The sequence below is a fragment of the Mesoplodon mirus genome (assembly GCF_964341445.2).
Source record: "Mesoplodon mirus genome assembly, chromosome: 15".
In the NCBI taxonomy this organism is placed as follows: domain Eukaryota; kingdom Metazoa; phylum Chordata; class Mammalia; order Artiodactyla; family Ziphiidae; genus Mesoplodon; species Mesoplodon mirus.
In genome coordinates this window covers 424,782-452,176 of record NC_138991.1, presented here as the reverse complement: position 1 = coordinate 452,176, position 27,395 = coordinate 424,782, and the positions used below count along the sequence as shown (strand labels likewise).

The 27,395-nt window shown below is 66.7% G+C and overlaps 3 protein-coding genes across 11 annotated transcripts; 1 reads left to right on the top strand and 2 right to left on the bottom strand.

Moving 5' to 3' along the window:
- Positions 1-752: 752 nt before the first annotated feature.
- On the bottom strand, positions 753-2,629 carry SOX18 (SRY-box transcription factor 18). Its single transcript, XM_082644923.1, has 2 exons — positions 2,173-2,629; positions 753-2,026 (listed from the first exon to the last, which is right to left on the bottom strand). Exons 1-2 carry the CDS (start codon positions 2,528-2,530, stop codon positions 1,218-1,220), a joined length of 1,167 nt encoding a protein of 388 aa, XP_082501049.1. The 5' UTR covers positions 2,531-2,629; the 3' UTR covers positions 753-1,217.
- A 9,776-nt stretch (positions 2,630-12,405) lies between these two features.
- TCEA2 (transcription elongation factor A2) lies at positions 12,406-20,299 on the top strand. 2 transcript variants are annotated; one of them, XM_082645020.1, is made up of 10 exons: positions 12,406-12,618; positions 15,511-15,573; positions 15,892-15,997; positions 16,917-17,001; positions 18,073-18,203; positions 18,439-18,495; positions 18,856-19,010; positions 19,080-19,226; positions 19,784-19,855; positions 20,076-20,299. In XM_082645020.1, the coding sequence occupies exons 1-10, from the start codon at positions 12,547-12,549 to the stop codon at positions 20,082-20,084; spliced, it is 897 nt and encodes a 298-aa protein (XP_082501146.1). In that variant the 5' UTR covers positions 12,406-12,546; the 3' UTR covers positions 20,085-20,299. The 2 variants fall into 2 exon arrangements, with proteins under 2 accessions (XP_082501146.1, XP_082501145.1); XM_082645019.1 differs by having other exon boundaries at positions 15,892-16,003.
- Positions 20,300-21,225: 926 nt separating this feature from the next.
- Positions 21,226-27,360, bottom strand: RGS19 (regulator of G protein signaling 19). Of its 8 annotated transcripts, none has more exons than XM_082644300.1 (7): positions 27,215-27,278; positions 26,631-26,825; positions 23,968-24,065; positions 23,636-23,757; positions 22,428-22,502; positions 22,082-22,316; positions 21,226-22,009 (listed from the first exon to the last, which is right to left on the bottom strand). In XM_082644300.1, the coding sequence occupies exons 3-7, from the start codon at positions 23,995-23,997 to the stop codon at positions 21,818-21,820; spliced, it is 654 nt and encodes a 217-aa protein (XP_082500426.1). In that variant the 5' UTR covers positions 23,998-24,065; positions 26,631-26,825; positions 27,215-27,278; the 3' UTR covers positions 21,226-21,817. The 8 variants fall into 8 exon arrangements, with proteins under 8 accessions (XP_082500426.1, XP_082500425.1, XP_082500427.1 ...); XM_082644299.1 differs by having other exon boundaries at positions 26,631-26,842; positions 27,215-27,277; XM_082644301.1 differs by lacking the exon at positions 27,215-27,278 and adding an exon at positions 25,552-25,667 and having other exon boundaries at positions 26,631-27,208.
- Between the last annotated feature and the right edge of the window lie 35 nt (positions 27,361-27,395).

Genomic DNA, 27,395 nt, shown 5'->3' with positions numbered 1-27,395 from the left:
GTGTGCGTGTGTAGAGGCCTCACTTCGGGACCCGGTCCCAGGAGAGAAGAATCGCCCAAGATGATTGTTGCCAACTTTCCCTAAACCCATGGGCTCCCCAGTGAGGGGGCGCTAGCGGAACCAAGGAAGCCGTGTGGAAAGAGGGTGTCCGGTCCTGCTGGGAGAGGGCCCAAGGCTAGTGTGATGGGTTCCAGACGTGGAGGCTCGAGATGTGGGGCCTGGGCTCCCCCGCTCTGGTCATTAACTGCGTGTCACTGGTAGAGCCTGCACACGTCACCCTGGCAAGCAGTGTGGATTTGTCATGGTGCTGCCCTCTCTGGGGACACTGTGTTGAGAGAGAATGACGGATGGGAGTCCCAGGATGTCATGTCTGTAGACAGGCGTCAACCCCACCAGCCTCCTTCAGAGAGAGGCGCTGTTCTAGGCACTCACTGGGCTTGAAGGAAGTTGTTTTCAGGGTGAGGTGAGGATGGTGAGACCCGGGTGAGAGCGTGGAGGGGATTTCTGGTGTAGTCTGACCGCTGTGAGGCTTGAGTTAACATGGGGGCTGGGGGCGTGGAGAGCTGGCAGGGTGGGGAGTGCCCACACCCCCTGCCTCCCACCGGCTGTCTGGGGTAGCATCCTGGAAGGGTGGAGAAGTGCATGCTGTGGAGCCCAGCTGCGAGTCAGGCTCCCTGGATTCTGGAGGGAGGGGCACGCCCAGGACCCTGGGGGGACTGCTCCCCCACCCCCAGCGACCACAGACGAGGGAGTTCCGAGGAAAGGAGAGGCGCTTTATTGTGGCCTCGCCTGGGGCACCCAGCTCCCGGCTCCTCCTTTACAACAGAGGAACGTTATTTAAAGAGCCCTTGCTACATTGGTGCTTTGCATCACGGAAACCCCTTGCAAGAAAAAGTTTAAAAGTTTAATTAAAAATTAAATATATTGTTTCATGTATATAAAAAAGGCAAAGTAAAAAACACAGCCTAGTTCTAGAAAGTACACGGCAAGAAAAGGATTAGGCGCTTCAAAAACTTAGCCCTGGCAGGGCCAGCCCACACGTCCTAGGCCTGGGCTTCCCGGCCAAGCCCCGGGACGTGTGGGGGTCGCCCCGTAGGGGCGCCCTCCGCCCGGCCAAGCCCCGGCGTTGCCGGTTCCTGCGGGGCTAATGACGAGTAGCGGCAACTCCGCCTGCGAGAGAGAGCGGTGACACGGTGACACGCAGCGCCCCGGGAGGCCTAGCCGGAGATGCAGGCGCTGTAGTAGACGGCGGAGCTGGCGTCGGACAGCGCGGCGATCAGGCTGCTCTCCTCTGGGCAGGATATGGCGCGCGGGCCCAGCTTGGCCAGCGCCACGTGGTACGGGAGCCCGGCGGCGTCGGGGCGAGTCCGGCCGCAGTTGAGGTACTGGTCGAACTCGGTCAGGTCCACGTCGGCCCACAGGTCGGCGGCGGGCCCCAGCGGCTCGGCGCCCTCCAGCGGCGGGGCCTCGGGCGGCGGCGACAGCGGGCCGGGGTAGGGGCCCGGGCCCGGCACACCCGGGGCGCCGTAGTAGAGGCCACAGAGCGGCGCGGCGGGGGCGGGCGCGGTCCTGAGCGCCTCGGCCGGGGGCGCCCCGAAGCAGCCGCCCGGGTCCCGGGGCAGCTCGGCGGGGCCGTAGGGCGCACGGAAGGCCCGCAGCGCGCAGTCCTCGGGCGCCGCTGGCGGAGGGAAGAAGGCGGCCTCGCCTGCCTCCAGGCCGTCCAGCGGCGAGCGCTCGGGCGTGGGCAGCCCCAGGCCGTCGAAATCGGCGCCCAGCGGCGGCAGCTCGCGGAAGGCCCGGGCCGGGCCGGTGGCCGCGGGAAAGGGCTCGGGCGGCGGCGGCGGCGGCGGCGCCAAGCCTGGGAGCAGGAGACCGGGCTCCAGACGCCGAGCCTTGCGCGCCTGCTTCTTGCGGCGCGGCCGGTACTTGTAGTTGGGGTGGTCGCGCAAGTGCTGCACGCGCAGCCGCTCCGCCTCCTCCACAAAGGGCCGCTTCTCCGCCGGGCTCAGCTCCTTCCACGCCTTGCCTGAGGGCCGCGGGCGTGGGTCAGCGGGTGCCGTCGGGCGGGCGGGCGGACCGCCCGAGCTCCGCGAGCGCCCTAGCGTGAGGTGCCCCCGCGCCCCGCCCGCCCCCACCCCCCCACGTCCCCGCCCCCGCCCAGCGGCCACTCACCCAGCATCTTGCTGAGCACCGCGTTGTGCAGGTCTGGGTTCTGCTGTGCCAGCCGCTTGCGCTCGTCTTTCGCCCACACCATGAAGGCATTCATGGGCCGCCGGATGCGCGACTCGTCGGCCGCCTGGCGCTCCCCGCGGCCGGCCGGGCTGAGGCCATAGCGCCCCGGCTCGGGGCTGCGCGGCGGGCTGCGTGGCGGGCTGGGCGGCGAGGCTGGCGCGGCGGGCGCGGCGGGCGCGGCGGGGGCGGTGGGGAGGCCGCGCGGCTCAGCGGCGGCCCCGGGGCCCGGGGCCCATGCACAGTCGCGGCGGGCGGGCGGGTCGTCCTGTGCGCCGTAGCCGGGCGGCGATCTCTGCATTCCAGCTGGGCGCGGCCTGGGCGGAACGGAGCGCGGGAGCGCGGAGGGTGGGCAGCGGGCACGTCGGGATCGGACGCGTGGGGCGGGTGGGCGGCGGTAGGGACGTCGGTGGCCTCGCGCCGGGTGGGCGCCCAGATATAGCGGCGCGGGGCCAATGGGCGGCGTGGCGGCCGGGGTGGGGCGTGGCGGGGCGGGCCCGGGCCGCCCCCTCCTCCCGGGGGCTCCCTTTCTTCTCGGCGCGGCCGGATTCCGCCTCCTCTGCGCGGCGCCCCCCGCACCCTCTGAAGGAGAGACCCCCTGAGTGGGAGAGGGTGGCTGATGTGCCCCGAAGCTTGGCAGGGGACGTCCTCTTGGGGGCTGTCATGCTTTCAGAGACGAACCCACACACACACAACGAGTCAGAGCCCCCGGGGAGGACCTGGGGAAGGCTGCCTTCCCAGCCAGAGGCTGGCTCCAAGGGAAGGGCGCCGTGGGAAAAGCAACTTGTGTCTTGGGGGAGCTGCTCTGGGTAACCTCGGGGCATCATGCTCGCCCACCCTCCACCCACACGTGGGACTTTCAGCGCTGGGGGCTTGGAGACCCTCCGCCACCCCAGGCCTGTTCACGGGGTTAGAGGAGAAGACGGTCTCCGTGTCCCCCACCCCACTCCCAGACCGACTGGGAACCGGGCCGGCCGCAGCTGAGTACGGGGAGGGAGAGGGAGAGGGTAGATGCCCCGGATCCATAGCAGAGCCGGAGGGGAGGGGTCCAGAGTGGGTGGAGCCCCGAGCCTCATCCCCCTCCCCCGGGCCTGATGGGACCAGTAGTAGCTGGTTACCAAGCGGGGCGGGTGGGGGGAAGAGGGGCCCTCCCCTGGGCCATCAGACCCTGGAGAGTTTCCAGAGGAGATTCTAGCCTCCTTGCAGTCCCCTCCCACCCCGTCAGGAGGGGGCCTGGGCTCCAGACATTGAGGGGTCTCCCCCAGGGCAGGCTCCTTCCCTGCCCCTCCTGCAGAGGGTGTTTCTCTTGGGGCTGGGATGAGTTTTCCCTCTTGCACATCCATTCGTAGCTTGGGAGCTCTGTAGCCCCACTACCACATCAGGAGCCCCACCCCATGTGCTGGGAGCTCCACGGTGTGTGAGTGACCATAGGTGTCAGTGACGCTGGGTCTGTGTGGCCAGAGCTTCTGGGTCCTCTGTCCCTGGTAGTCCCTCTAGGCCACAGTCAGTGCTTATGGGTGGGGTGGGTCCCCTGTGGGTCTGACAGATTCCCCCCAACGGCTGCTCCTGAGCTGTCCTGGGGAGAGGCCAGCACGCCCACAGGGGTCCTCTGAGGGCCATTGGGCGCGCACCCTATCCCCAGGGCAGGTTCTGTGGTGTAGGACTGGGTGGCTCAGACTGGTTTCCAGACCTCCCAGGCCCTGGCACCTAATTCGTGGACACTGACCCCATGCTGGGGCACTGGGGATAGTCAAGGCGGGTCCTCTTGGGTCTCGGGGGAAGGCTGGCTTTTCCTGGGAGGCAGGCAAGATCGGGGGTCCTGGGGGTGGATGGGTGCACAGCCTCTCCCAGGGGTGCCAGCTCCCCTTTGACCAGTGTAGGTGGGTGGACTGGGCAGCCTGCAGGGGTTGGGGGGGAGAGATGTGTGAGGAACACTCCAGGCGGGTCCAGGATGGGTCCAAGGGGCCAGCACTCGGCAGGCCTCTCCCTGCAGCCTTCTGGGTGTGATCTGGGGTCACCAGGGCCTGGCTCAGCCTGGGCAGCAGTGGGTCTGGGATGATCATCACTGGGCTTGGGAGAGAGGCTTCCCGGTTCCTCTGCTCAAGCGCCCTACCTTGGGACGGACTTTGGGTTCCCCTAGGGGCCCTGCCTGGCCCCCTGCAGCCCCCGACAGCTGAGTTGCTCAAGCTGCTGGGAGCGCAGTGGCCGCAGTGCCCAGAATTACCTCACCACCAGTGCCCACCCCCCAGGATGGCCGCTTCTCCTGGCGCCAGCCAGTGACCCTCCCTCCTGGCTGGGCTGCGGAACTCAGGTGTCCGGCTGTCACGTCCTGTGGGCCAGGGCTGGGCAAGGCAAGGGGAGCGTCTCCTGGGGTAACCACCCACCTCCTGGGGGTCAGGCTACCCTTCCCTGTGTGCTGCCCAGCAGGCACAAGGACGGCGGCTCTGGCCCATGGTCCAGTTGGGAAGACAGAGGGGTGGGAGATGCCGTCAGGGTGGCCCCGACCTTGGAGCCTCAGGGCTGGGGGTACTCCCTGGGGCTGTAGGAGGGCCGGCGTGGGTGTGGCCAGTTCTGCATCCGAGGTGTGTGTCTGTGCATCTGTGGGTGGTCTGTGTGTTTCTGTCTGTCTGCCTGGGTGTGGGGGTGAGGCTGGACTCTGCCATGGGGAGATGGGGCCCCGCGGGGAGTAGAGTGGAGGTTTGGCCCTGGACACCCACCCAGGGAGGGGTTCCCCAAGGCTTCTCTGGTTACCAAGCTGTGGCCTCTGATCCATCCACAGTCTGGGGGCGTTCCCACGTCTCCAGGACCCCCCTCAGGCTGGCCTGGTCCAGGTCTGCTGCCGCCCACCCTTGGGGGGGCCCTGTCTGCAGCCCGCATCTCCCCAGACAGAAGGTGGGAGGGAGGGCAAGCTTGCTCTGTGAGCGGGGTCTGGCCTGGGCGTCCAGTGGACACTGCCTTCCTGGCCTTCCACCCGCTCCCTCCCTCAGCCTGGACTGGACCCCTAGGCTCTGGTGGAAGCCTGCAAGGGATGCTGGGTAATCCCCTTGGTGGCTCTGAGTGGGGCCTTGGCTGGGCCCTGGGGGGTGGACCTCCCAGGCGCTGCTGCCCGGGGCATAGACCTCACAGGCTCCCAGCCGCCCAGGCCTGGCTGCTGCAGGAGCAGAAGCAGGGGCTGGGACCAATTACTGAGTCCCGTGGGGCAGGACCCTCCTGCTCCCAGAGGGAGGGGGTGGGGTCCCCGTCAGATGCTCATCCAGGTGGAGAGGTCTCTGGTCTCCGGACACCTCGGCTTTGGAGCCAGGCCGCCCAGTTCAGACCCCTCCTGGGGACCAGGGCTCCTTGAGGTTGCTCCAAAGGCTGGAGGCTGGTGGGGATGGGGGTGGCCTCTGGGGAGGGCACCCGATGGCCTAGAACCCAGTGGGCACACACCCAGCGGCAGGCCTCATCCTGGTGGACCCTGGGGCTCAGGCCTGGGGCTGCAGGCTCGCCCCACCCATGCTTTCCTGCTCTGTCCTGGGGTGCCGGGCCCAGTGTGCAGAGGGCCACGGGGGCACGAGGGAGCTGGCACGGTGCTCACGCTTGCAGGGCAGCGCTCAGGAGTGCTGGGGTCAGTGCACGGTTTGCCACCGTCGTGGGACCTGGAAAGCCCCCCCGAAGAGCTGGGCGCTGTGGGAACCAGGGTGTCGGGGTGCCCCTTGGGCCTCTTGGGCGCGTGGAGAGAATGGTGCCATCGCATGTCTCAGGGCTGTCGCGCAGGGGTTGGGCCCGCCCCTGAGTGCTTTGGGCCAGCAGGAGCAAATGGGCGGGGGGCTTCTCTGGGTTGAAGGGGCCTTGTGGGTGGGGGGACACTGAATGCAGTGTGTGTGAGGAGGACCCCGTGACGGTGGCTTCAGGGGGGCAGGCGGGCTGTGGGCAGTTGGGTTAGGTCACTTTTGTGGGTGTCCCAGGTGTTGGGGTCTTGAAGAGGCATTTCCGAACGCCGGGCTGCTGTGCTGGAGGGGAGTTGGGGTGCTGAGCCCGGCGAGCCCTGGGGCATCGGGGCCATGCCCATCATCCAGCGACCTGCGTCCTGTGTGGGCCCCACTTGGTGCTCAGCGGGGGCTCCGTGGGAAGCTGGGGGTGGGAGGCCCAGGCCCCTCTTGGTTTCCACGGCAACAGTAGGGAGGAGCCAGGAAACACCAGCTCAGGAAGGAAGGCTGCAGCTGAGAGGAGGGAGAGGAGGGCCAGCCTGTTTGAGCAGGCGCCAGACACTCTGTCTGTCCAGTTGTCCGGCCCAGCTGGCCAGCCAGGCCCCGTGTTCCTGCCTTTGGCTCCACCCCTATGCCTCTCAGTCTGGGCCCCGGGCAGCCTCTGGGAAGGCTGTCTTTGCTCAGACCTCGGTGACCCCGGCCCCGGTTCTCCAGGAATGGTGCCCTGGTCCCCCTCAGGGGCTCTTGGTGGGGCAGAGATGGGGCTCTCCGTGTGTCTTGCCTGGGGGACTGTGTGGACACACTTGCGTATCCCGGGCTCCCACCCCGGCTGCCCTGCCCTGGGCTGGCCTGGCTCCTCTTCTCTCCTCCTGGGCTCTGGCGACAGTTCTCATTTGTCCTGGGGAGCACGGAAGGAAGCGGCAGAGCCCCCCGGTGGTCGGTCATGGGCCCACGGGGCCTGGGGGGCACGGCAGCTGCGAGTTTCTTTTCGGCTGATGCCCTGGCTTTGGTGACAAACGGCTTTGATGGTCCAGCCGGTTGGGGCTGCAGCTGGCCGGGGGGCAGGCCTGTGCTCTTGGGGACCCTTCTTGCTCAGGGTCAGGAGCCATCCATTCATCCATCCATCGATTGGTTATTGACCCCCGTGGGTCAGGCCCTGTTCCAGGAGATAGGGATTTAGCAGCGGAACAAAACAGCCCCAAGCCCTGCTTGTGGGGAGTTTCTGCTCTGTTGGAGAGGGAGCCGATCAACAAATCCACAGACAAGTCAGAATCTAGAGCGCCAGGCTGTGGAGGAGAGAAGGCTATGTCGGGGTGCTCACTGCCTGCCCATTCAGGAGGTGACTGTGGAGCCAACCCTGAAGGAAACACGTGAAAGCAATGAGGGGACACGTGGGGAAGAGTCGTCTATGCAGAGGAAACAGCACATGCAAAGGCCCTGGGACAGGGACCTGTGCTGGAGAGGGGACCAGGGGCAGTGTGGGGCCTGGGAGGGTCTCGCTTTCTTATCTGAAGGAGACTTGGTGGCTTGGGAGGGTTTTGAGCAGGGGAGGGGTGTGATCTGGCTTAGCTCTCCACAGCTGCTGTGTGGAGACGGGCCTGTGCAGGCAGTAGGATGGGCTCACCAACTCACCACTAGGAGAGAAGGGCAGGGGTCCGCTGTGGGAGTGGGGCTGGGGCTGGCCAAGGTCACCGCCCGAGGCCTGGCTCCTCGGCCCCCAGTCTGCCTCTCCTAGGAGTTTCCTCTTGTCTCTCTCCACCAGGGCAGGGCTGGTGGGCCTGGACCGCCAGGAGGCACTGCCTTGGGGACCCCTGTGAATCAGACCCCCTGCTTTCACCGGAGCCCCTGACCCTGCGGCTGCTGGGGCCCCTGTGGAGGGGGAGGGTGGAGTGGCCGCCAGGCTGGCGGGCTGGCAGGGCAGGGAGGGCGGTGTTTCTGGGAATTGTGTGGGGGAAGCGCATTGTTAGAGCGAGCCTGGAGCAGGCCGCCAGGGCCGGCTGCTGCTGGCCTCTGGGGGATGCCTCCTGCCTCCCCCAAAGTTCTGCCTCTGGGGGAGGAAGCTGGGCCTGGGCCAAGGCTGTGGGCTGGGCTGGGGACTTTCCGCGAGAGGCTGCTGGGGGCAGCGGTTCTTCCCATTCTTCAGACTGGGAGACCGAGGCCCAGAGAGGGGGCGGCTGGATGGCAGAGTCGAGATATGCGCTGGCACATGGGACAGGGGACTGGTGCTGGACTGGGTCCCTGGTCACTGCCCTGCCTGGCCTCAGAGGCCGGGATCTGAGGGAGGCCTGGATGGGGTTGGCTGAGGTCCGAGCTCCACAGAGCCCCTGTGGTGGGGAACTGCAGCCCCCAGGGTGGGCTCGAGGGTCTGATGAAATAGGGTACAGAAACAGCTGGGTGCCTGTGTCGGGGGAGAGCTGCCGACAGGGTGACAGGGGAGGGGTGGGGGCTTCTGGGGCTGAGAGATCTCCCTGCCCCACCCCTGTGGCCATGGGGAGAGGGGGAGCGGTCTCCGTGTGAGTTTGGCAGCACTGGCCTTCCCACTGAGGCCCCTGCCCCAGCCAGAAGGGAAGCACAGATTCGACCTGCTGGGGTCATGGCCGGCTTTGGGCGGGCAAGTGGTGGGGGACACAAATAGAAAAATAAATGGCCTGAGCTTCCGATGTTTCCGTGCACTGAGGGCGGGGGAGGGGCAGGCCTCTGGGTCAAAGGTGCAGCCTGTCCCTTGGGGGATGGACCCTGGACGTGTTGTTGGGATGTCCCCAGACCCCTGTCAGGGCTGTGTCTGCCCCCTCAGAGCCCCCAGGACAGGGCCAGGCTCCCTACGGCCCAGGACGCCTGAGGGCAGACCCAGGTATCTCTCGCCCTAAAGGGGTCAAGCGTGGAAGACCCCTGCAGGAGGGGACACAAGCTCTAAGGGGGAGCTGGGGGGTCAGCCCCAGGGTGGGGGCAGGAACGGGGCTTCTACTAGGCGCTTCCCTGGGGACCATCGCGGGGACGGAGGGAGGCCCCCTGGCGGTGGGCTGGTGGGGTGTCCAGGAGGGCACCCTGGAGTAAGGGGGTTGGGTGGGTCTGGGAAGGTGAGCTCGTCTGTCCCCCACCCCTGGGGGCTCTGTCCCTGCTCCTTGCTGATTCCTCTTCGCCTCTGACCTTGAATCAGGAGCCCTGCCCCCACCCCACCCCTGGGTGCCCCTGGCCCTCCACTCTCCGTGCCCCACTCCTGCTCCTCCTGGGCCCATCTCAGGAGGAAGTGGAGGGGTTGGGGGTCGTGGGGACAGGGCCCCACCTGATTCTAGGAAGGTCTGTGTGTCAGGCCTGCAGCCCAGAGTAGCAGGCAAATTGGTCCCGGGCTGGCCTCTCACGGGGTGAGGGTGGGTGTTTTGGGGGCTCCCCTGCTTGGGGGTGGCCAGAAGGTGAAGACGTACGTTCTTTCCAGCTCTCCCCGGGGTGCCACGTTCCTTCCGTTACCCAGTAGGTGTCTGGGGGCTGGGATGCAGCAGAGGGTGGAACTCAGGCCTGGTTCTTCCGGCCAGCCGAGCATTCCGGGGAGACAGACGCCTCACGGCCCCTGTGCGTGTGTGCATGTGATTTGTACTATGCCCAGCGTGCACACACGTGGGCAGCTTCACGCATCGCTCCCATGTGACTCGGGTGGTATGCCGACTCCCCGGATGCCACAAAGAGGACGTGGGGTCTGGAGCCCCGTGAGCACCCTGTTGTGGGTACAGCCAGGTTCGCGGTCCTGACGTCACCCTGCAGGCACAGCTTTCTGAGGGCGCGGGAGGGTCTGGGGGCCCAGGCAGCTTGTTGGGGGACGTTCCTTGGAGGAAGAAGTTCCCTACCCTCAAGTTAGGGTAGGGTCCAAGGGGTCTTGGGTGGGCCGTGACTGACCTGAGCAAAGTTCTGGGGGTTGTGAATTCATGAGGGGCCCTGGGACCAGGGACTTCTAAGGTGGGGAGTCGGGGGTTTTGGGGTTGGTCAGTCAGTGCTACCCTCGCCAGGGTGGGACCCACCGACAGACCTCACACGTGAGGGTCACTCTCCAGGACTAACCACAGCCCCACCCGGGCTGCTTCGAGGCTGTGGCCAGAACCCAACTGGACCTTCTGGGGGGTGGGGGAGGGTGGTGGCCACCTGGCCGCAGGCCGTCTGTGGCTCACTCCCGCCACCTAGCGGCCTCTGCTCATTGTGGGACCTGCAGGACACAAGGCGGGTCACCCGGCCCGGACCCTGCATGGGGGTGGCTTCCACGTGGGACTGCACCGTGTCAGGGCTCAGGGCTCCTGTGACAGGGCGAAGGGCCGTGGTCCGCAGGTCCCCAGCTGGGAAGCACCCCGCCTCCCTGCCACGCACCCCCGCCTGCCTGTCCACTCGCCCTTCCCCATCACCTGCCCTGCTCGGGCCAGGCTCCCCAGGATGGGCCCTCCTCCCGCAGGACGCCCCACCTCCTGGCCACTCTTCTCGAGCGCCATGGCGTCTTGGTCTCCCTTCGTCTGCAGCCTCGGTGGCCTTAGTCGAGAGCTTCTGAGACATGTCAGGCTCCTGATGAGCTGTCTGTGGCCCTTGCCGGAAGCTCCAGAGGTAGAGACCACCTGGCTTCTCATGAAAGAGGACGAGGGCCTGAGGTGGGCGGTCTGGCTTTTCCACCGGCTGAGCCGGGGCACGGCCCTGGTGCTCAGCTGACAGCCCCTCCCCGCCTCCCTGTCCTTGCTTTGGTGCCACATCGCGGGGCAGCGCACAAAGTAAGCCTATGGGGTTACCATGGAAACCGATTACACTGAAACACAGTTACCAAATTATTTTCTAAAATGTGTGACATAGAACCTAAGTGCTTCTTTATCGCTGCAGCTCCTGACAGCGACAGCAGTGAGGGTCGGCAGGACGCTGGGGCATCAGCAGGATGGCTGTGACACAAAGTGGCTCTAGTTTGTGCTGTGGTCAGTCCCGGCCCTGCTGCGACACGTGGTTCACTGCTTCATTCGTAAGTGAAGGGACAATGTGTGTCCCCTAGAGAGCAATGCAGAGGCGACCGGGAGTCTTTGCCACCAGTCTTTCTGCCAGGGGGTTGGTTCCTGACCCGCAGGTTGACACCCTGTCCTATTCTCCCTCCCACCCGACCCAGTCCCCCTCCTCAGCTCCCAGACCTGCCCTGTCTCCATCTCTGCCACCCCCCACCCCCACCCCAGGTTGGTCCCTGTCCTGCGGCTGCCTCTGTCCCTCTCGGCAGCTTGGCTACGGTCACAGGGGCTGGGGTACAAACTCTGCAGCCTTGGAATACAGTCCCGAAGCCCCTGCCCTCCTCTGTGCGCCCGATGTTCAGTGTCCACCCGGCTGGCTGGGGGCCGGTGCCTCTGCCACTTGAGGAGAAAGGACAAAACCCTAGGGCCCCACCCCTGAGGGACAAGGGCCAGGGCCCTTCCTTCTTAACCAGCTTCTAGGTCATGCTTTAGAGTCTCTGTGGCTTGAAACATCCAACCCAGTCCCACACATAGAAGCCTCCCTCACTCAAAGCCAGGACAGAGGAGGCTGCCCAGCTAGGCCTCCCTAACAGACAAAGTTAAGCTGATTCGAGGACTGATAGGAGGAAATTCGTCCTCCAAACACCACGACAGGGCACCCTGAGATGCTGAGCTCAGCCATGGCTTCTGACAAGGGCTGGAGCACAGGGGAGAGCGCGTCAACCACACGGTCAGCATGCAGCAAAGCACTCAGCCTCTCCCCTCTGGAGTGGGCGGATGTATCTCCGAGAAACCTCAAAGCAGCTTCCGGTCCCTAAGATTACAGTCAGAAAGGTGAGGATCAGGAGAGGCCTCTCAGAAGCATCACCTGGGCTGCCAAGAAGGGTTCGTGCCAGACAGTCAGGGTCTGGGCCATCAGCACAGCCCCCGGGAGTGGGGCCCCCGGGAGTGGGTCACTGTTACGGAGCCAGCCTCGAGGCCCGTCCCCATCTGATTTCTCCGCAGGGCAAAGGAGGATAAAGTGCTGGGGGTTGGGGGTGGGCATGCAGAAACCCCGGAAAACCAGCCTGAGGACCAACCTCCCCCCTTGACCATGCTCCGAGGGTCTCCAAGGCCACAATCCCGGCCAGAGCGCTCAGGAGGTCGGGCAGCGGCCCCGGGACAGCGGAAAGTGGCGGAGGAGGGCTCATGGGTAGGGGAGAGGGGACGGACCCCAGCGTGCCTTTGCGGCCCTGCGCAGTCGGACCCTGGCCGCCCCCGCGAGGTGTTGGGAGGAAAGCGCGGGTTCGGCGCCGCGGCCCCCACGCACGGCCGCGGCCCCTACGCACGGCCGCGCCCCGCGCTGCCGCAGCGCCCTCCGCCGGCTAACCGGTCCACTGGCGGCTGCCCGCGTAAGGACTACACTTCCTAGGATGCCCTGCGCGCCCCCTGGCTCCTGGGAGTTGTGGTCCGGGGCTGGGCGGGCGCGCGCGTGGCGGGCGGGCGCGAGAACTACGTATCCCAAGATGCAGCGCGGGGCCGCGGGGGCCGGGGGTTTGAACGGAGGGTCTCCCGCCCGTGGCGGGGCTGCGTCTGCTGCGGCGGGTGCGGGAGGCTGCGGAGGCCGGGGCCGGGGTCCGGGCCGGGAGGCCGAGGCTGGCGCGGCGGGCGTTGGGGGCGGTGCCCCCGAGGCGATGATGGGCAAGGAGGAGGAGATTGCGCGGATCGCCCGGAGGCTGGACAAGATGGTGACCAAGAAGAGCGCGGTGAGGGGCGCGGGCCGCCAGGACCCCGGGACCCCCGCCCCGCCGAGCCCCCGCCGAGCCTGCCGAGCCCCCGTCAGGGCCGCGGCGACCACCCGAGGGGCAGGACGAGACTCCGCCCCGGGAGAGACTCCCGGGCCACGGGGAGACCCCCGCCGGAGGCCGAGACCCCCGCCCTGAGCCAGCCCTGCCCTTCACCTCGCACCCACGGCAGAGGCCGCGATCCGGTCTGAACCTTGTCCCGGGAGCCAACCGCTCTGGACTCAAACCCCAACTGCCAGACTGAGACCCCGCAGGCCTGGGATCCGCCCGTTTCCTCCCCTCACTCCGGAGCCCCTCGGGAGGCCGGGCTGGTGGAGACCCTCCTCGGCCGAGCCCCTCCAGGCCCTGCGGAAGCCCCGGCCCGTGCAGCCCTGACTGGCCGCCCCCCCCCCCGCCTTCCTCCTCCCCAGCCTGGGCATCCTCGAAGCCCCCCAGAACTCCCCGCCGAGCCCTGTCCCCGACTCAGAGCCCGCTGTCCCACCCTAGGTCTCCCACACCCATTCTCCGCCTTCAAGAGTTTGGAGTGTGAGATTGGACCCTCTTTTCCCCTGGAGCTACAGCGCCTCCCCTACCTCTGCCGGGCCTGGGGCTGCAGCCCCCATCGTCTCATTTTCACCGGCCAGCCGGCCAGAGGCCTTTCTTGTCTGGGAGGCCCTTTTTTTTCCCTTGTCTGTTCAGTCCCCCCAAAACCAGGTTGCCCTAATAAATCCTTTCCCTTCCTTAGCCAGGGCTCAGCCAGCAGCTACTGGGGAGTGGGTAGATGCGTAGGCACCCTTGGGAAAGAGCCCTAGGAAGCCCCCAGCCTGGCCTGGGAATACCAGGGCGCAGGACTCCCCCCGACCCCCGCGACCAGCTGTGCTCACTCTGCGGCCGGCTTCTGTCGTCCCTCGGCCAGTGAGCCTTTGGGGAAGGCTGTGCCCAGTCTCGGGCTGGTGGTGGTAGGGGGCGGACAGCACATGGGGCTTCAGTTTCAGGCCCCTCTCAACTTTGGACCTTGGTGATCTGGGTATCCTCGCAGGAAGCATCTTTGGTGGGTGGTACCTGCCTCTAGAGGGTGGGGAGGAGTCCTGCTGGCTCCCTGAGAGGCTCAATAAACGCGACCAGCTCTCTCCCCAGACTGAGCTCCTGGGGCGGGGCGAGTGGTGGTGGGGGCCGTGAGGGAGGCTCAGCTGGGGTCTTGAGATGCCTGCCTCACCACCCCAGGGCTGTGTGCCTGCACTGGTGGTTTGGGGGTGACTTTTGGGCTGAGCATAGTTGAGTCTGGGTCTTTGGACAGGGTTCTCCCCCCGGGGCTGGGAAGGGGCTGGCTCCCACGCTTTCATCCATCCATCAAGCAGCAGCCGCCTGCCCCAAAGCCCCTGCCCCAAAGCCCGCATGATGCTCACACCCCTGGGAGGCTGTGGGCAGCACAGAGCAGGGATGTGGGAACATCTATGGCTGTTTCCAGAGATGAGCAGAGAAAGAAGCTGCTTCCCCTCTGAAGGAGACAAAATAAATGCCCCCCAGGTGGGGGCAGAGATGGGCCACGGAACCCACGGAGGGCTGGGTCGGGCCAGGCAGGACTGGGGGAGGGGGCATCTAGGTTGAGCACTGCATGGATGTAAGCCCAGGGGAGAATGAGGAGGGGGGACAGGTGTGGACTGGGAAGGGGGCTAGGGGGCTTGGGGCGCCATGGAGTGGGGAGTGAGAGCTAGCAGAGGCTCCTGGTGGGTCCCAGCGCCTTTGAGGCCCCTTGGGGGAGTTGGGGGCTGTGACTGGGAATCACATTTATGCCCCTCTGGTCCGGAGGCCACAGAAAGCTGGCGTTCTGCAGCCCGGGGCTCCGTTTGGGGGAAGATGATCGATCGCAGAGTGGCCCTGTGCCCTCGGTTCTGGCGACCATTTGTCCCCTCTGAGGAGCTGACTACAGGGCTCTACTCTGTAGCCCAAGGGGCAGGGCCTGCGGGGGTGATGAGGGGAAAGCTGCAGCCTGAGCAGAGATGCCGTCCAGATCAGGGATGGGGCAGGCTCTGCCCCTCCCACGGCCAGGCTGCAGGACATCTGAGGCTGTCACCCCTTGGATGGCTGCCTCCTTCATGTCGTGAGGGAGACACGCACACGTGAAACCACACCGGTGGGTTCCATGAGCCTTCTATGGAGGAAGGCAAGGCAGGGAGTGAATGGGGTGGTGCCAGGCTGCTTGCTGTCTTCAGCGAGAGAGGCCTCACTGAGAATGTGTCATTTGCACAAAGCTCTGGAGGGAGAGTGGGGCAGGCGTGTCGCTGGCAGTGGGAGCAGGAGGTCCCGGGGCAGGCAGCTCGGCCCCCTGAGGGGCCCTGGGGAGCCTTGTCTGCTGTGGAGCCATGTGGCCCCTGTGTGTGAGGCTACGAGGAAGCAGATGTGGGCAGGGGTGCCGGGCAGAGAAGGGAGACGGGGTTCTGGCACAGCCGTCCAGGCGAGGTGACGCGGCTGGGGGGAGTGAGCAGGGGGTGTGGGGTGCACGTGAGGGGAGAGAGGCCCCTGAGGGCTTGGCCCCAGCAGGCGGCACTGAGGAGAGGCTGCCTGAGCCACGTGGGCGGGGGATGTGGGACCGGGCAGGTGTGGGCGTTCCTGGGGCGTCGCCTCCACCTGGTGCGCCGCCTCTGCTGGGGAGGGGCTTCGGCCCTGTCCCCTGACGGCCCTCGGGGGCCCTGGGCTGGGGTTAAGTGCACAGCAGCTTCCCTTCTCGTGCCTGCCTTCCCTGGGCATCTGACCCCAGATGGATCTCCAAACTGTCACTGCCTTGTGTTCCCCCAACCCTCGTGTGTAGGAGGAGCTGAGCTTGCCCACTGAGACCTCAAAGTCATTTACGAGGGTCCTCCCCTCTCCTTCCAGGAGGGAGCCATGGACCTGCTGCGGGAACTGAAGGCCATGCCCGTCACGCTGCACCTGCTGCAGGTAGGGCCCTGTGTGCCCCGCACCCCAGCTCCCAGGCACCTGGCAGAGCTTCCTGCTGCCCACCCCGGCCCTTGGTTGGCATGAATCCCTGCCCCTGAGGAGACTGTCCCTTGCCTTTCTCTGTTGCTCCACGAGACAGGGAGGGACATTCAAGGAAAATCCACTGTGTCCCTCACTGAGGTTCCTGCAGATGGGGCAGTAACCGTTGGGGAGGGCATCCACCTCCCCTCGCTGGTCCCCAGCTTGCCCTGTGGGAGTCACCGAGGGTCTGTGGGGAGGGTCTGACCGCTGCCCCCAGCCTGGCCGCTTGCCTTGCAGTCCACCCGCGTCGGCATGTCCGTCAACGCCCTGCGGAAGCAGAGCTCGGACGAGGAGGTCGTCACGCTGGCCAAGTCTCTCATCAAGTCCTGGAAAAAGCTCCTGGGTGCGGGTCAGGCAGCCTAGGCTGAGCGTGGGGGCAAGGGGCACCCAAGACGCGCTGGCCCTTGGCAGACTGTGCTGTTCCCGAGCCAGGGCCACCTGGGATCCAGTCCAGGAAGCACTGGCTCAGGCTGGGAGGAGGGGGCTCCATGAGGAGCAAGGGGAGGAGTTGAGGGGAGGAGGCTGCGCTGAGCCCTGGAGGGGGGCCTGGCAGAGCTGGGGGAGGTCGCCCAGGGGAAGAGTGTGGGGCAGCAGAGGGCAGGGGGCAGCTCCGGACGGGGGTGGGAGGGTGGGGGACGAGGAGAGGGAGGAGGGAAGAGGCGTCTGGAGCCTCCCAGAGGGAACAGGGGCAGCCTCTTTCTAGGGACAGTGGGGCGACTGGGATGCCCCCACCGGACCCTGAGCTTCCCCTCCCTTCCCAGCCCCTCCTGGGCTCTGTCCAAACCCTTGGGAAACAGAGCTGCATGTCCTGGGCTTCTCTCCAGTCCTGCGTGGCTGTTGGGCTGCGTGTTGGACAAGCGTATTTATTCTGGTGGCATATGGGACGCTTCTCGTCCTGTGGGAAGGTCCCCAGTGCAGGCTGGGACTCCCTCGATGGCTCGCTCTGGGGCCCGAGGCCCAGCTGGGGAGTGGCCATGCCCAGCCTGCCTGCGGTGACCAGCCTTTGTTCAAGTCCAAACGTGCCATCCGTGAAGGCTGTCACTCTGGGGGGGGATTTCTGTACTCGGAGACTTTTCAGGACCTTCCTTGGCTGGGGAGAGAGAACCCCAGTCGTTCACAGGAAGCTGGGGCTGGAGGCAGGGTCCGATGTCCGATGGCTGGGGCTGTGCCTTGGTGGTGGTCTGCCCCCCTCCCTGGCCCTGCCCTGCCCTCCGGGTCTGCCTTCTCCCAGCCAGCCCTCCCTTCTTTCCCGGCACATGTAGATGCTTCAGACGCCAAAGCCAGGGAGCGGAGGAGGGGCGGGCCTCTGCCCACATCGTCCTCCAAGGAGGCCTCCGAGGACCCCAGGTAGCACGTCTGGAAGGCAGACACATGCCCCGCCCATGGCCCCACTTTCTCGGCAGACCGGGGTGTGGATTTCCAGGGGCCCTGGGTGGGGGGGCTGAGGTCATCAGCCCTTTCAGCTCCTCGGAAGGGACTCTCCCCAGGGTCAGCCTCTCGCTGGACACTTTCCCTCCAGAGACTCCTCGGGATCTTTTTAGCCCCAAGCATCTGAGCGGGAGGCTCTGTCTGCCTGGCTACACGGAGCTGACCCACACCCTGAGCGGGCCTGTGGGAGCCCATTGCTCACATACCCGGATCCAGGCCCCGGTCTAGGGTCTGGTTCTCGCTGTCTAACTCTGGCTACCCCCGCTGGCCTGGTGTCTCTGGCTGCCGGCCCCTCCCTCACCGGGGATGCCCCAGGCTGTGACATGGTGCAGGTTTGGGGGTTACTGAGGCCTCCCTGCTCCTGCTGCCCCAGGGATGGGCTGTGGCTGAGAGGCTGCTTTGCCCTTGACCCCACTGGGCAGCAGTGGCCAAGGGCTAGGAAAAGCTGAGCTTTGGATTCACGGCATGGCTGTGCAGAGACGTGGGCTCATCCGCCCACCTGAACGTGTTATTTTTCCTCCAGGAAGCCGCCTGCTTCCACTGACTTCCGTGGAGGTCACAGGGTCACGAGATGCAGGGGTGGGAGAGGAGGGCCGTGGGTGGACAGAGCCTTGTGGGCAGGCAGCCCATGGAGGGGGTGCCCAGACCTACATGGGGTGGGGCTGCCTGCATAGTGGTACCTGGTCTTGGGTGATCCCTAGTCCCGTCTGCCTCTCCCTGACCTGGCAGTTTGCGTTGGGCAGTGTGGCCCCGTGTTCCAGGTCTCCCTGAGGGTGGGGATCCCGTCTGGGAGTGTGTCCCACCCAGTGGTCCTCACGGCCTCTGGCCAGACCGCATGGACATGCTGGACCTGACTGTGGATGGGCAGGGTTCTGGGCCGCTGTCAGGGTGGAGCAGACGGGGTCTGGGGGCATCGTGGCTGTGACATTGGCTTTTCTGGGGACCGGCATCTCATGGAGGTGCACGTGGCCCGAGCGGGCCTCTCTCCAGCCGCAAGAGGCCAGAGCTGCCCAGGACGCCGTCGACACCCAGGATCACCACGTTTCCTCCGGTGCCGGTCACCTGTGACGCCGTGCGTAACAAGTGTCGTGAAATGCTGACCGCTGCCCTGCAGACGGACCGTGAGTGCCTGGGCCGGGGCCACCCGGCACACCTCGGGGTCCTGGCTCCTGACACACGCTTGATTCCCAGGTGGCCTGGGCCCTGCCTGCCTGTGGAGGCCTGAGTCCAACCCCATGCTGCTGACCTTGGGGGCAGGGAGCCGGGGGTCTCTGGGGAGCAGGGCGCCTGGATCCTGCGCAGGCTGAGGCGTGGGGGGAGCCGGGCAGGGCAGCTGGTCAGGGCTCCTTCTTGCAGATGACCACGTGGCTGTCGGCGCAGACTGCGAGCGCTTGTCGGCCCAGATCGAGGAATATATCCTTTGTGCAGCAGCTCGGGGGCTGGAGTTCTGGAGGAATTGCGGGGCCGGCCAGGCTCAGCTCCCCTGGTGGCCACTGTCCTGCGCCCTCGCCAGGGGATTGGGCGGTCAGGCAGGCTTGCTTGTCTTGACCAGGGGGCTCCTCCCGGACCCTCTGGGGTCTGACCGGGCCTGCGGTGGGCCTGGGTCCCGGGCCTCCAGCCTGCAGTTGGGTCTCAGCCGGGAAAGCGTCAGTTGTCGACGACCCGGTGTGGCTGGCTCTTCCGACACAGCCCCCACAAAAGGCCCTGGCTGACCTGGGGGCAGGGGTAGAGGGTGGGGCATCGGCCTCCCTACGGGTCCTTAAACGTCCACACGCATCTTCCGGGACGTGGGGAACACGGACATGAAGTACAAGAACCGTGTGCGCAGCCGCCTCTCCAACCTCAAGGACGCCAAGAACCCCAGCCTGCGGCGCAACGTGCTATGCGGCGCCATCACGCCCCAGCAGATCGCCGTGATGACCTCGGAGGTGAGCCCGTGGGGGCGCGGGGGGCTGCCCCTGGGGGGCCGCGGGCTAAGCACGCGCCCCTCGCCCCAGGAGATGGCCAGCGACGAGCTGAAGGAGATCCGCAAGGCCATGACCAAGGAGGCCATCCGCGAGCACCAGATGGCGCGCACGGGCGGCACGCAGACCGACCTGTTCACCTGCGGCAAGTGCAGGAAGAAGAACTGCACCTACACGCAGGTGAGCGTCGGCAGGCCTCCCGGGGCCCTGGGCCTCCTCGGAGCCTCCCGTGCCCCTGCTATGCAGGCCGGATCTCCCTTGCGTCTGGACACGTGCGGTGTGAGCGGTGCTGGGACGGGGGTCCGACAACCTAGTCTCCGATGGGGCCGGGAGCTGCGGTCACCCTTGGGGCCTCCCCCTTGCCGAGGACCCCTGCTCCCCAGTAGGCAGTCTCGGGCGGTGGGTCCAGCCCGTTCGTTCTGGGACACTGAAGTTTGGGAGCCCGACCCCGCTGTGTTGCTGCTGGTGGGAGGATGGGTGCCCGGTGGTGGTAGCAGGAGAGTCGTGGAGGTGGGCCCTGAGAGGTGTCGGGGGGCCTGTAAGAGGAAAGCGGTTGGGGCGACTGCAAGGTGGGGGTTGCAGGGCGGCCTCAGCCCAGGTGACGTGCGGCCAGCGCGGCCCGAGGCCATGGGTGGCGGGCTCCCCAGGTTGTGACTCCTGGGAAGTCCTGCTCCCTGGGGCCTCCAGCTGCAAGGGACTGAGGCCCTGGGCCCCACCCACCGTGGCCCTCCCCACAGGTGCAGACCCGCAGCTCCGATGAGCCTATGACCACGTTCGTCGTCTGCAACGAGTGTGGAAACCGCTGGAAGGTAGGCGGGTGAGCCCAGGCCATCCACCCCCAGCCCTGTTCTCTGCAGGTGGGCGTCTCCAGCCTTTGTGGGGTCTGTGGTGTGAATTGGGGGATGGCCATGCCAGCCAGCCTCTTGGGAGCTTTGGAGATGGTGGATGGAGACCCCAGCCTTGCCTCCTGCCCTTTGGGGTCCTGCAGGCCACATGGCTGGATGGACGCCTCTCACCCGTTTCTTGCAGTTCTGCTGAGCCCTGTGCATGTGTGCCTGCAGCCTCGGGCCACGGCCAGTGCTGGCCGTCGCCCTTTCCCCATCCTCTGCCAACAGATACAGCTTCTCTGGAGACCTGCCCTTTGCCCACCTGGCCTTCCTCAGAAGGCAGCACACCCTGCCCCCCACCCTACCTGCAGTGCACCTTTCTCCCTCTTTCTCCCCAGTTATTAAATGTTTCTTTTTGCCACTGTTTTTTTCCCTAGCCCTTGGTCCTGGTGGGCCATGCACAGGCTTGGGCTTCAAGCTGGGTCCCCCGTCCCCTCATCTCTGGTTTGATCCCCCCGACCCCCGCCGCTGCGGGGACAACCCACCTCCCCTGGGGTCAGGTGACGCTGAGGCTTGGCCTGTTGGGACAGCACTGGAGGGAGGAGCCCGCCGGCTCTCAGAGGGGCCTGAGTGTGCCCGTGGGAGGGGCAGGGCTGGGCGTGCATAGCATGAGGATCAGGTGGGGTGGGGGGGCCGTGGGCGCACAGAGAGGCCAGGGTCTCACGACCTCTCCAGGCACCGCAGCTCAGGGTCCAGGGGTTACGGGCGGGAGGCTAAGTCTGGGCCCCACAGCCGTGCCTGCCTGCAACCCTTCAGGATGCCCCGCTGCTCGTGGAAGCAGTGTGGATGGGGGTGGACCCCGACCAGACCCTCTGCGCCCCGGCTGCAGCGTTGAATCGCTTTACCAAGCAGAAACTCGGGGAACAGGGTGGCAAGTGTGTGCCTTGTAGGGCCTGGGAGACAGTACAGGTGACTGCCTGGCACCCAGGGTCTCGGGGAGGTCTCCCCCGTAAGTGTCCTGCCCCGGCCGGCCAGCCCCTGCCAGGGACCCTGCCTGCCCAGGACCTGGCCAGTGCCTCTTGTTGCGTTGCCACCCTTGGTGGCCAGGTGCCTCGGGGGCGCCCTCGCATGGGGGGCGCTGAGCACAGCTGCCCGCGGAGGCTGTTGCTCTGAGGGGTGGGGTGGGAGCAGAGAGAGCACAGGGTCCCTTCACTGAGCGTGGCTGCTCCCCTGCTGGGGGTCCTGGACAATTCCTCCTTCTCTAATTCCCCCCGCAAATGTGGACAGAGGGGAGAAGCTTTTACTTTAAAAATATCTTCAATAGTAAGATTCTATTTTGGGGGTAAGAGGAGTGGAGTTAAATATGAAAACTTTTTTCGTTGTTTTTTTGATAAAACACACAGTGCCATGTTTCCTGGTTTAAACTCAATGAACATATAAAAGAGAAACCGGGTCCTGCTGCCTTGAGCCTGGTCCTGAGGTCCTGGGTCTGATCCCGGGGTGCAGATGGCACCAGTTGGAGGTCTCCTCTTGTCACAAAACTAGACAGTACAGAGGTTCTGTTCTCCACCAAAGGCATTTCTCAGGGCCCCCAGGGGCCCGGGGAGGAGGACCTTGTGAGCTTTGTGGGTCCAGGATGCTTTCAGGGAGGGCGCCTCCTGTCACCAGGTGGGAACCCCAGCAGGAAGCGCTCAGTCGGGGTGGTGGTGCTGGAGGGGCCGCCTAGGCCCAGAGGCCCTCACGCATGCCTCTCAGCTGGATCCTGGGGCGCTGGGTCCTCTGGGTGGGGAAGGGGGCTTCCGGCCTGCCCTGCACCTGGAGCTCCTGCCTGGGACCGCCCGGGGTGCTGGGCCCGGCGGGTGTGCCCCACACGTGAAGCGCTCTTGTGAAAGGAGTCTCTGCCCGCAGGAGGGGTCCTGCGTCCAGGCAGCCACGGTGGGCAGTCTAGGCTTCACTGGAGGACGTGGAGCGCCCCCGGAGCAGCAGGGCACGGTAGGTGGGGGAGCTGAGGAAGCGGGGGTAGGAGTCTCGGTGCATCAGCGTGTAAATCTGCAGCTGCGCGTCGTCAAACGTGTGCGCCGACGGCTCCTGCATCTTCTTGTTGATGCCCTCCCGCACCCGGGAGTCCAGGCTCACCTGTGGGACAGGGGCCGCGGTCAGGGGCCCGGAGGCGCCCCCGCCCCCCACCCCGGTCCCCGCGCGGCACACCTCCTTGGGGGACAAGATGGACACATAGTCCTCGTAGATGAGGCGCGCCTTCTCGTCCACCACGTGCTGGTTGGCCTCGGCCTTGAGCTCCTCGCAGGCCAGCCAGAAGAGCATGTTCTCCTCGCTGTACTCGGTGCGCAGGAACTCCCGGAACACGCTGCGGCCCGCTGGGCTGTGCATCAGCTTGTCGAAGGACTGCGCCCAGCTCCGCACCTCCTCGGGGCTCGGCGTGGCACTGCGGGCATGGGCATCCGGGTATCCGCCACCGGCCGCGCCAGGCCCCGCCCCCTCCGCCCGGATCCCCCCAAACCCTCCCGCACCGCGCAGACCCCCGGCCAAGACTCACCAGGCTTCGCAGCTGGGGAGGGGCTGCAGCCTGCTCTCCCGGGAGGCCCGCCACGCTCGCCGCCGCTCCTCGTTCCTGCCGGCAGAGGGGAAGGTGGCACTGCCCTCCGCGGCACGCGTGTGCGCGCAGGACGCTGGCCACACGGTGACACCGACGCGTGGCTGAATGGGCACGAGGCCTAGGGGCTCTCGGCACACGTGTGAGCCCCCTGCCGGGGGGGGAGTCTGCTCCTTTCCCAGACTCCGGTCCAGCCCTGGGCCCGTTTTCTTGCCTTTGGGGCGTCACAGGCCCCTCGGGTACCTCTCCCTCCCTGGCCTGACCTCGACCCCCACTGCTTTCTCCCAGAGACTCCGACTGATGTGGAGAAGGCCCTCAGCCCGTGTGTCTGAGCCCTGGCTCTCCCTCGGGGTCCTGCTTCTCTCCTTAGTTCCTGGCACAGCATCAGTGCTGGCTCCCCAGTGCACACCTCCAGCTGGACCTCTTCCCAGGGTCACTGAGACAGCTAACAGACACCTCAAACTCAAAGGTCCAGACAGAACTCAGTTCCCACCCTACCCCCACCCGCCAGATGCCAGACTGCTCGCTTGGCCCCCACGAGCCCTAACACTTCACGGCCTCGCGTCTCTACCCCCAGGCGGTCCCTCTCCTGTTTCAGGCCTCAGTTGCTCACTGCTCAGCTGATCCCCCTTTGGGTCCCCTCAGCGCTGTCCACTCAACAGCCAAGGGATGGAAGCCCGAAAAGGGCCAGGCCTCTGCAAGGCACAAAAACCCCAACAGGTTCCCTACGTGCCTAGAAACCACATTCCCCCTGGAGGCCCCACGTCCACCCGCTGCATTGTCCCAGGGCCAGGTCTCTGCTTAAAGCTCCTCCACCTGACACAATCTGTAGGACCTGCTTTTGTTCTGCTGTAGGTCCCCAGGGCCAGTCTGGGCCGGCTTACAGTAGACACACGCGTGCGCGCGCGCGCGCACACACACGTACACGTGCACGTGCTGGCTAGGTGCCTGCATGTGGGCACAACCTCGGCACACCAGCCATGAAAATCACACACAGGGGCCTGGGCACTGGCCGCCGGTCGCCAGGCCCCCGGACGAGTGCTGTGGGTGATGCCTCCGAAGCCCCCCGCGGGGCTGAGGAGTGGGGTCCTGGACCCCAGGCCTGCTCAGCGCGCCCCGCCAGGCACGCGGTGCGCCCCCAGCCCACGTACCAGGAGCAGCTGCAGCAGCAGCACCAGCAGAAGCAGCAGGGGTTCCGCCGGGGGGGAGCCGGGGGGGCCGCGTCATGACTGGACATGGAGGGAGGCTGGTCCCCCTCCTCTGGCCCTGTGTGCTGGGGCGAGACGGGGCCACGTCAGCCTCCAGGCAGAACCCATCGGAACCCCCTGCTTGCCCCCGCACCGCCCCCCACCCGCCTGCTGGGGGCCGTGCTTGCTCCCGGCGGGGCGTGACCCTTCTGGCCTCCCAGGTGTCCAAGGGTCTCCCAACTCCTAGTCATGCCCCCAGCCCCCGAGGGACAGAGTCAGCGGTGGGGGCGGCCCACCTGCTTCTCAGCCTCAGGCGGGGTGGGCATGGGTGGGTGCAGGAGGTTGCCGGGGCTCCGTGGTGCCTGCTCCAGGACCCTCACCACAGCCTGGGGCTCTGAGAAGAGAGGCCGGGACCCTCGTGGAGGACCTGACACGGGGGGCGGCCTGGCCCCCTGGAGAGGTCCCGAGCCTCTCCCTCCCCCCGGAGGCGTCCCCCCGCCCCTGCCCGGCCTCCCCCCTCCAGACGGCTCGGCCCAGGCCCTGACCCCCACTCCAGTCTACACTGTGGCTGTGAGGGGACGTGGGGTCAGGAAGGAGGGGACCCCAGACAAGATCTCCACAGGAGGTTCTGGGACACCCCCATCTGCTCGCTCCCTGGGAAGCCGGAAGCCAGGGTTCCTCTTTCTCGGCTTCCGGCTCCTGGCCCCTCCCAAGGGGGCTGGAGGCCCCCAGAGTCTGGGGCTATAAGGGCTGTGCATAGGGGTGGTGGTCAGACAATTAGACCCCCCATCCCAGCTCCGTCCATCCCAGGTTTTCCTCGGCTGGTGGGAGGTGGTGGGGGTTGCTCCCCACGGGCAGTCCGGATCAGCCCTGGGGAGGCGCCCCACCTGCTCCTGGGGACTCAGCAGGGGCAGCAGACCAGTCCTGCGACAAGGAGGACTTGAGTAGGGCTTGGGGCTGGGGCGGGACGTCCTGAGGGTGCGGGATGTGCAGCAGGCACCGGTGAGGAGGGCCGAGAGCAGCCAGGCACCGCCACCTTCTCGGCCCGGTCACTGGCCCGGCACCCGAACACTAGGCTGGCACCTTCCCGCGCCCAGGGTCTCCCGGCCTCCCTTCCCCTCCCCCTCGCCAGGCTGCGGAAACCGCTGCGGTCCCAGGCCTGCCGCAGGGCAGGGCGGGCGCGCCGGGCGGCGGCGGGGGAGGGGGCGCGTCCTGCTCCCGGGCGGGTCGGAGCCGCGGGGTCCCTTCCGCTCGGCGTCGGGGCGCACCTTCCACGGTGCGGGCGCGCGGGGGGCGCCGGAGCCCCATCCGGGTGAGCGGCCCCCGCGGGGAACCCGCGGACCCGAGCCGCGGGGGCGGCCAATCAGGGTCCAGGAGGCAGTTTTGAACGCCTCCCCACCTGCCTCCCAACCTCTACCTCGGCCTGCGCCCACCTCCGCCCAGGCGAGGCGCCCCGTCGGGGCCGGGGGCGCCCCCTGGCACGTCTGCCGCGCGGACCTTCCTGAAACCCCGCCGCGAGATGCTCAGGACTTGGTTTCAGTTTATTTTCTCATTAAATGATCATTCTCCCTGCTGCCTGCCCCCCATCTCTCAGCTCTTGGCCTTTTAATGTCTGTTTGGTCCATGTTGGCCTCATGGGGTGTCCGATGGCAGAAGAGGAAAGTGCACGCTCTGGGACAGGCCCTGGGGCAGTCACCAGGCTAGGCAGCTCCTGCCTCCCAGCCACTGACCGGGTGCTGCGCTCAGAGGTGACAGCCCGGGATATGCACACCTGGGGCACCCCTGCCTCCAGAGCCTGGGCATGCGGAGGCCTCGGCCTTGACCCAAATCTGGGGGCCAGGTGTAGGGTCCCACGGGGCCTTGGTCACTCAGCCACCTGCCTGGCTTCGCCTGAGATCGCTGGGGGGGGGGCCCTCAAACTGGATCCCACTGGCTTCCAGCAAACAGATGGGGAAGCAGCAGCCCGACAGCATGCCTCCCCTCAGGGGTCAAGTTTCTAGGGAAAGGAAGGGGTGTGGCAACCTCTGAGGTCTGGTAGCTGTACCCCAGACGGGCTGTGACTTCCCCAGGCAGAGCTGCTCTTCCTCCCCTGCACCCCTACCCACTGTGAGTGGGGGCAGGGCCCCAACCCCCGCCCCCCCAGCACCCTGAAGGCTGTACCCCTCTAGGCTGCCTTCTCCAACTCAGCTCTGACTTGGACGAGGGGACCTGCCTGAGGATGCAGGGCCCAGGTGCTGGGGCGGGGAGGGCAGGGGGAGAGGCCGTCCCTTCGGTCCTGGTTGTAGGCCCCGCACCTGGTCACCCATCCCTGGGCCTGGCTCCGTGCACCCTCCTCAGGCTGGCTGGGGCCACCTGTGCCCCTGGGGCACCTGCTCTCTTTCTTGGTAGGGGTACAGGGTCTGAACCAAGGTTCCCGCCCCTCATTCGGGCACGTGGGAGGGGGCTCCCTCCCCTTGCCCAGCCCCTCCAGGCTTCGGCCCCTAAGTCTGGGAGAGGAGGAGCTGGACAGGCGGCAAGTTTGGCCTCTGGGGACAGAGGCTCCCTTGGGAGCGGCGGCTGCCCTGCTCCACAGAAGGAAAAAGAACGTCCCCGAGGCCGCCCAGTCCAAAAAAAGAATCAGAAAATGTGACAATCCCAGGGAAAAAAACGCCATAACCTTTGGGAGGGGTGGGACAGAGGGGCTCCATTCCCTTCTTCTCATCCTCCTCAGCACCTTCCTGTCTGCTGCGCCGCCCCCCTCCCCCGTAGGTAAGTCCCAGCCTGGCTCCTCCAAGGCAGGCCAGGTCTTTCCTAGCCCTGGTGACCCTCGCCGTTGCCCACCTCTACAATGGTGGGGGCAACCCACTTCTCTCGCTCCCTCTCTCTCAGGGTGGGGTTTGGCCTGGAGAAGTCTGCCCCTCCCTCCAGCCTCTGACGCCCCCACCCCAATCTCAAGGAACTCGCCATGCGCCCCACTCACCAGCGACCCAAAGGCGAGGCAGGGGCGGGAGGGGCCAGGTTCGCTCTGGGCCCCACCCTGGCTGCCGAAGGGGCGTGTACTGCAGCAGCAGGACTCAAGTCAGACGGCAGGAGGTCCTCCTGCGCGTTCTGGAGCGAGGCTGGCGCCAGGAGCCCCCGATCGGCTCGGGCCGGGGGCGCAGCGCCTCCCCCGCGACTGGCAGGGATGACTGGCTGCCAGATCCAACAGGGTGGGGGTGGGGGCGGGGGCAAACCGGGTGTCCCGCCTCGGCCCCTCCCCACAGGCTGAGGGGGGGGACGGGAGACGCGGAAACCTGGGTTCTTCCGGCCCCCCCCCCCGCTTTGAGCAATCACTTCCCCAGTCTTTGAGCTGCAGAAAAGGGGAACCCGGTTGCAACGGCCCCTCCCCCACGCGCGGGGACGGGCTCCAGTCCCGCCGCGGCCCAGGGTCCACGTGGACCCCGCGGCGGAGTCCTTGGGGCGCGGATTCCGGCGCCGGTTTCCGAGGCTCCCGCCCCGCACGGCCCCCGGGCCCTGGCCGGAGGGGCAGGGCCGCGGTCTTCGGCGCCGCGCGCGCGCACTCACCGGCCGCGCTCCCGAGTCACTCGCGCCGCAGCCGCCGGCCCGCGCGCTCCGAGGTCCGGCCGAATCGTCGGGGAGCGGGCGCAGGCTTCAGTGCGCAGGCGCCTCGGCCTCACTTCCCCAAAGCACGGGGCCGGGACTTCCTCGCGCGGGCAGACGCCGGCCCGGCCCGCCCCGCCCGGCG

Coding starts and splice junctions, on each gene's coding strand:
- SOX18 (XM_082644923.1), bottom strand. CDS start 2,530: ATGCAGAGATCGCCGCCCGGCTACGGCGCACAGGACGACCCGCCCGCC. Junction 2,027..2,172: donor GGTGCTCAGCAAGATGCTGG/GTGAGTGGCCGC, acceptor CGCGGCCCTCAG/GCAAGGCGTGGAAGGAGCTG.
- TCEA2 (XM_082645019.1), top strand. CDS start 12,547: ATGATGGGCAAGGAGGAGGAGATTGCGCGGATCGCCCGGAGGCTGGAC. Junction 15,574..15,891: donor TCACGCTGCACCTGCTGCAG/GTAGGGCCCTGT, acceptor CTTGCCTTGCAG/TCCACCCGCGTCGGCATGTC. Junction 17,002..18,072: donor GAGGCCTCCGAGGACCCCAG/GTAGCACGTCTG, acceptor GCCTCTCTCCAG/CCGCAAGAGGCCAGAGCTGC.
- RGS19 (XM_082644302.1), bottom strand. CDS start 23,997: ATGCCCACCCCGCCTGAGGCTGAGAAGCAG. Junction 22,503..23,635: donor TGCTGCTGCAGCTGCTCCTG/GTACGTGGGCTG, acceptor CTCTGCCGGCAG/GAACGAGGAGCGGCGGCGAG. Junction 22,010..22,081: donor CCATCTTGTCCCCCAAGGAG/GTGTGCCGCGCG, acceptor CCTGTCCCACAG/GTGAGCCTGGACTCCCGGGT.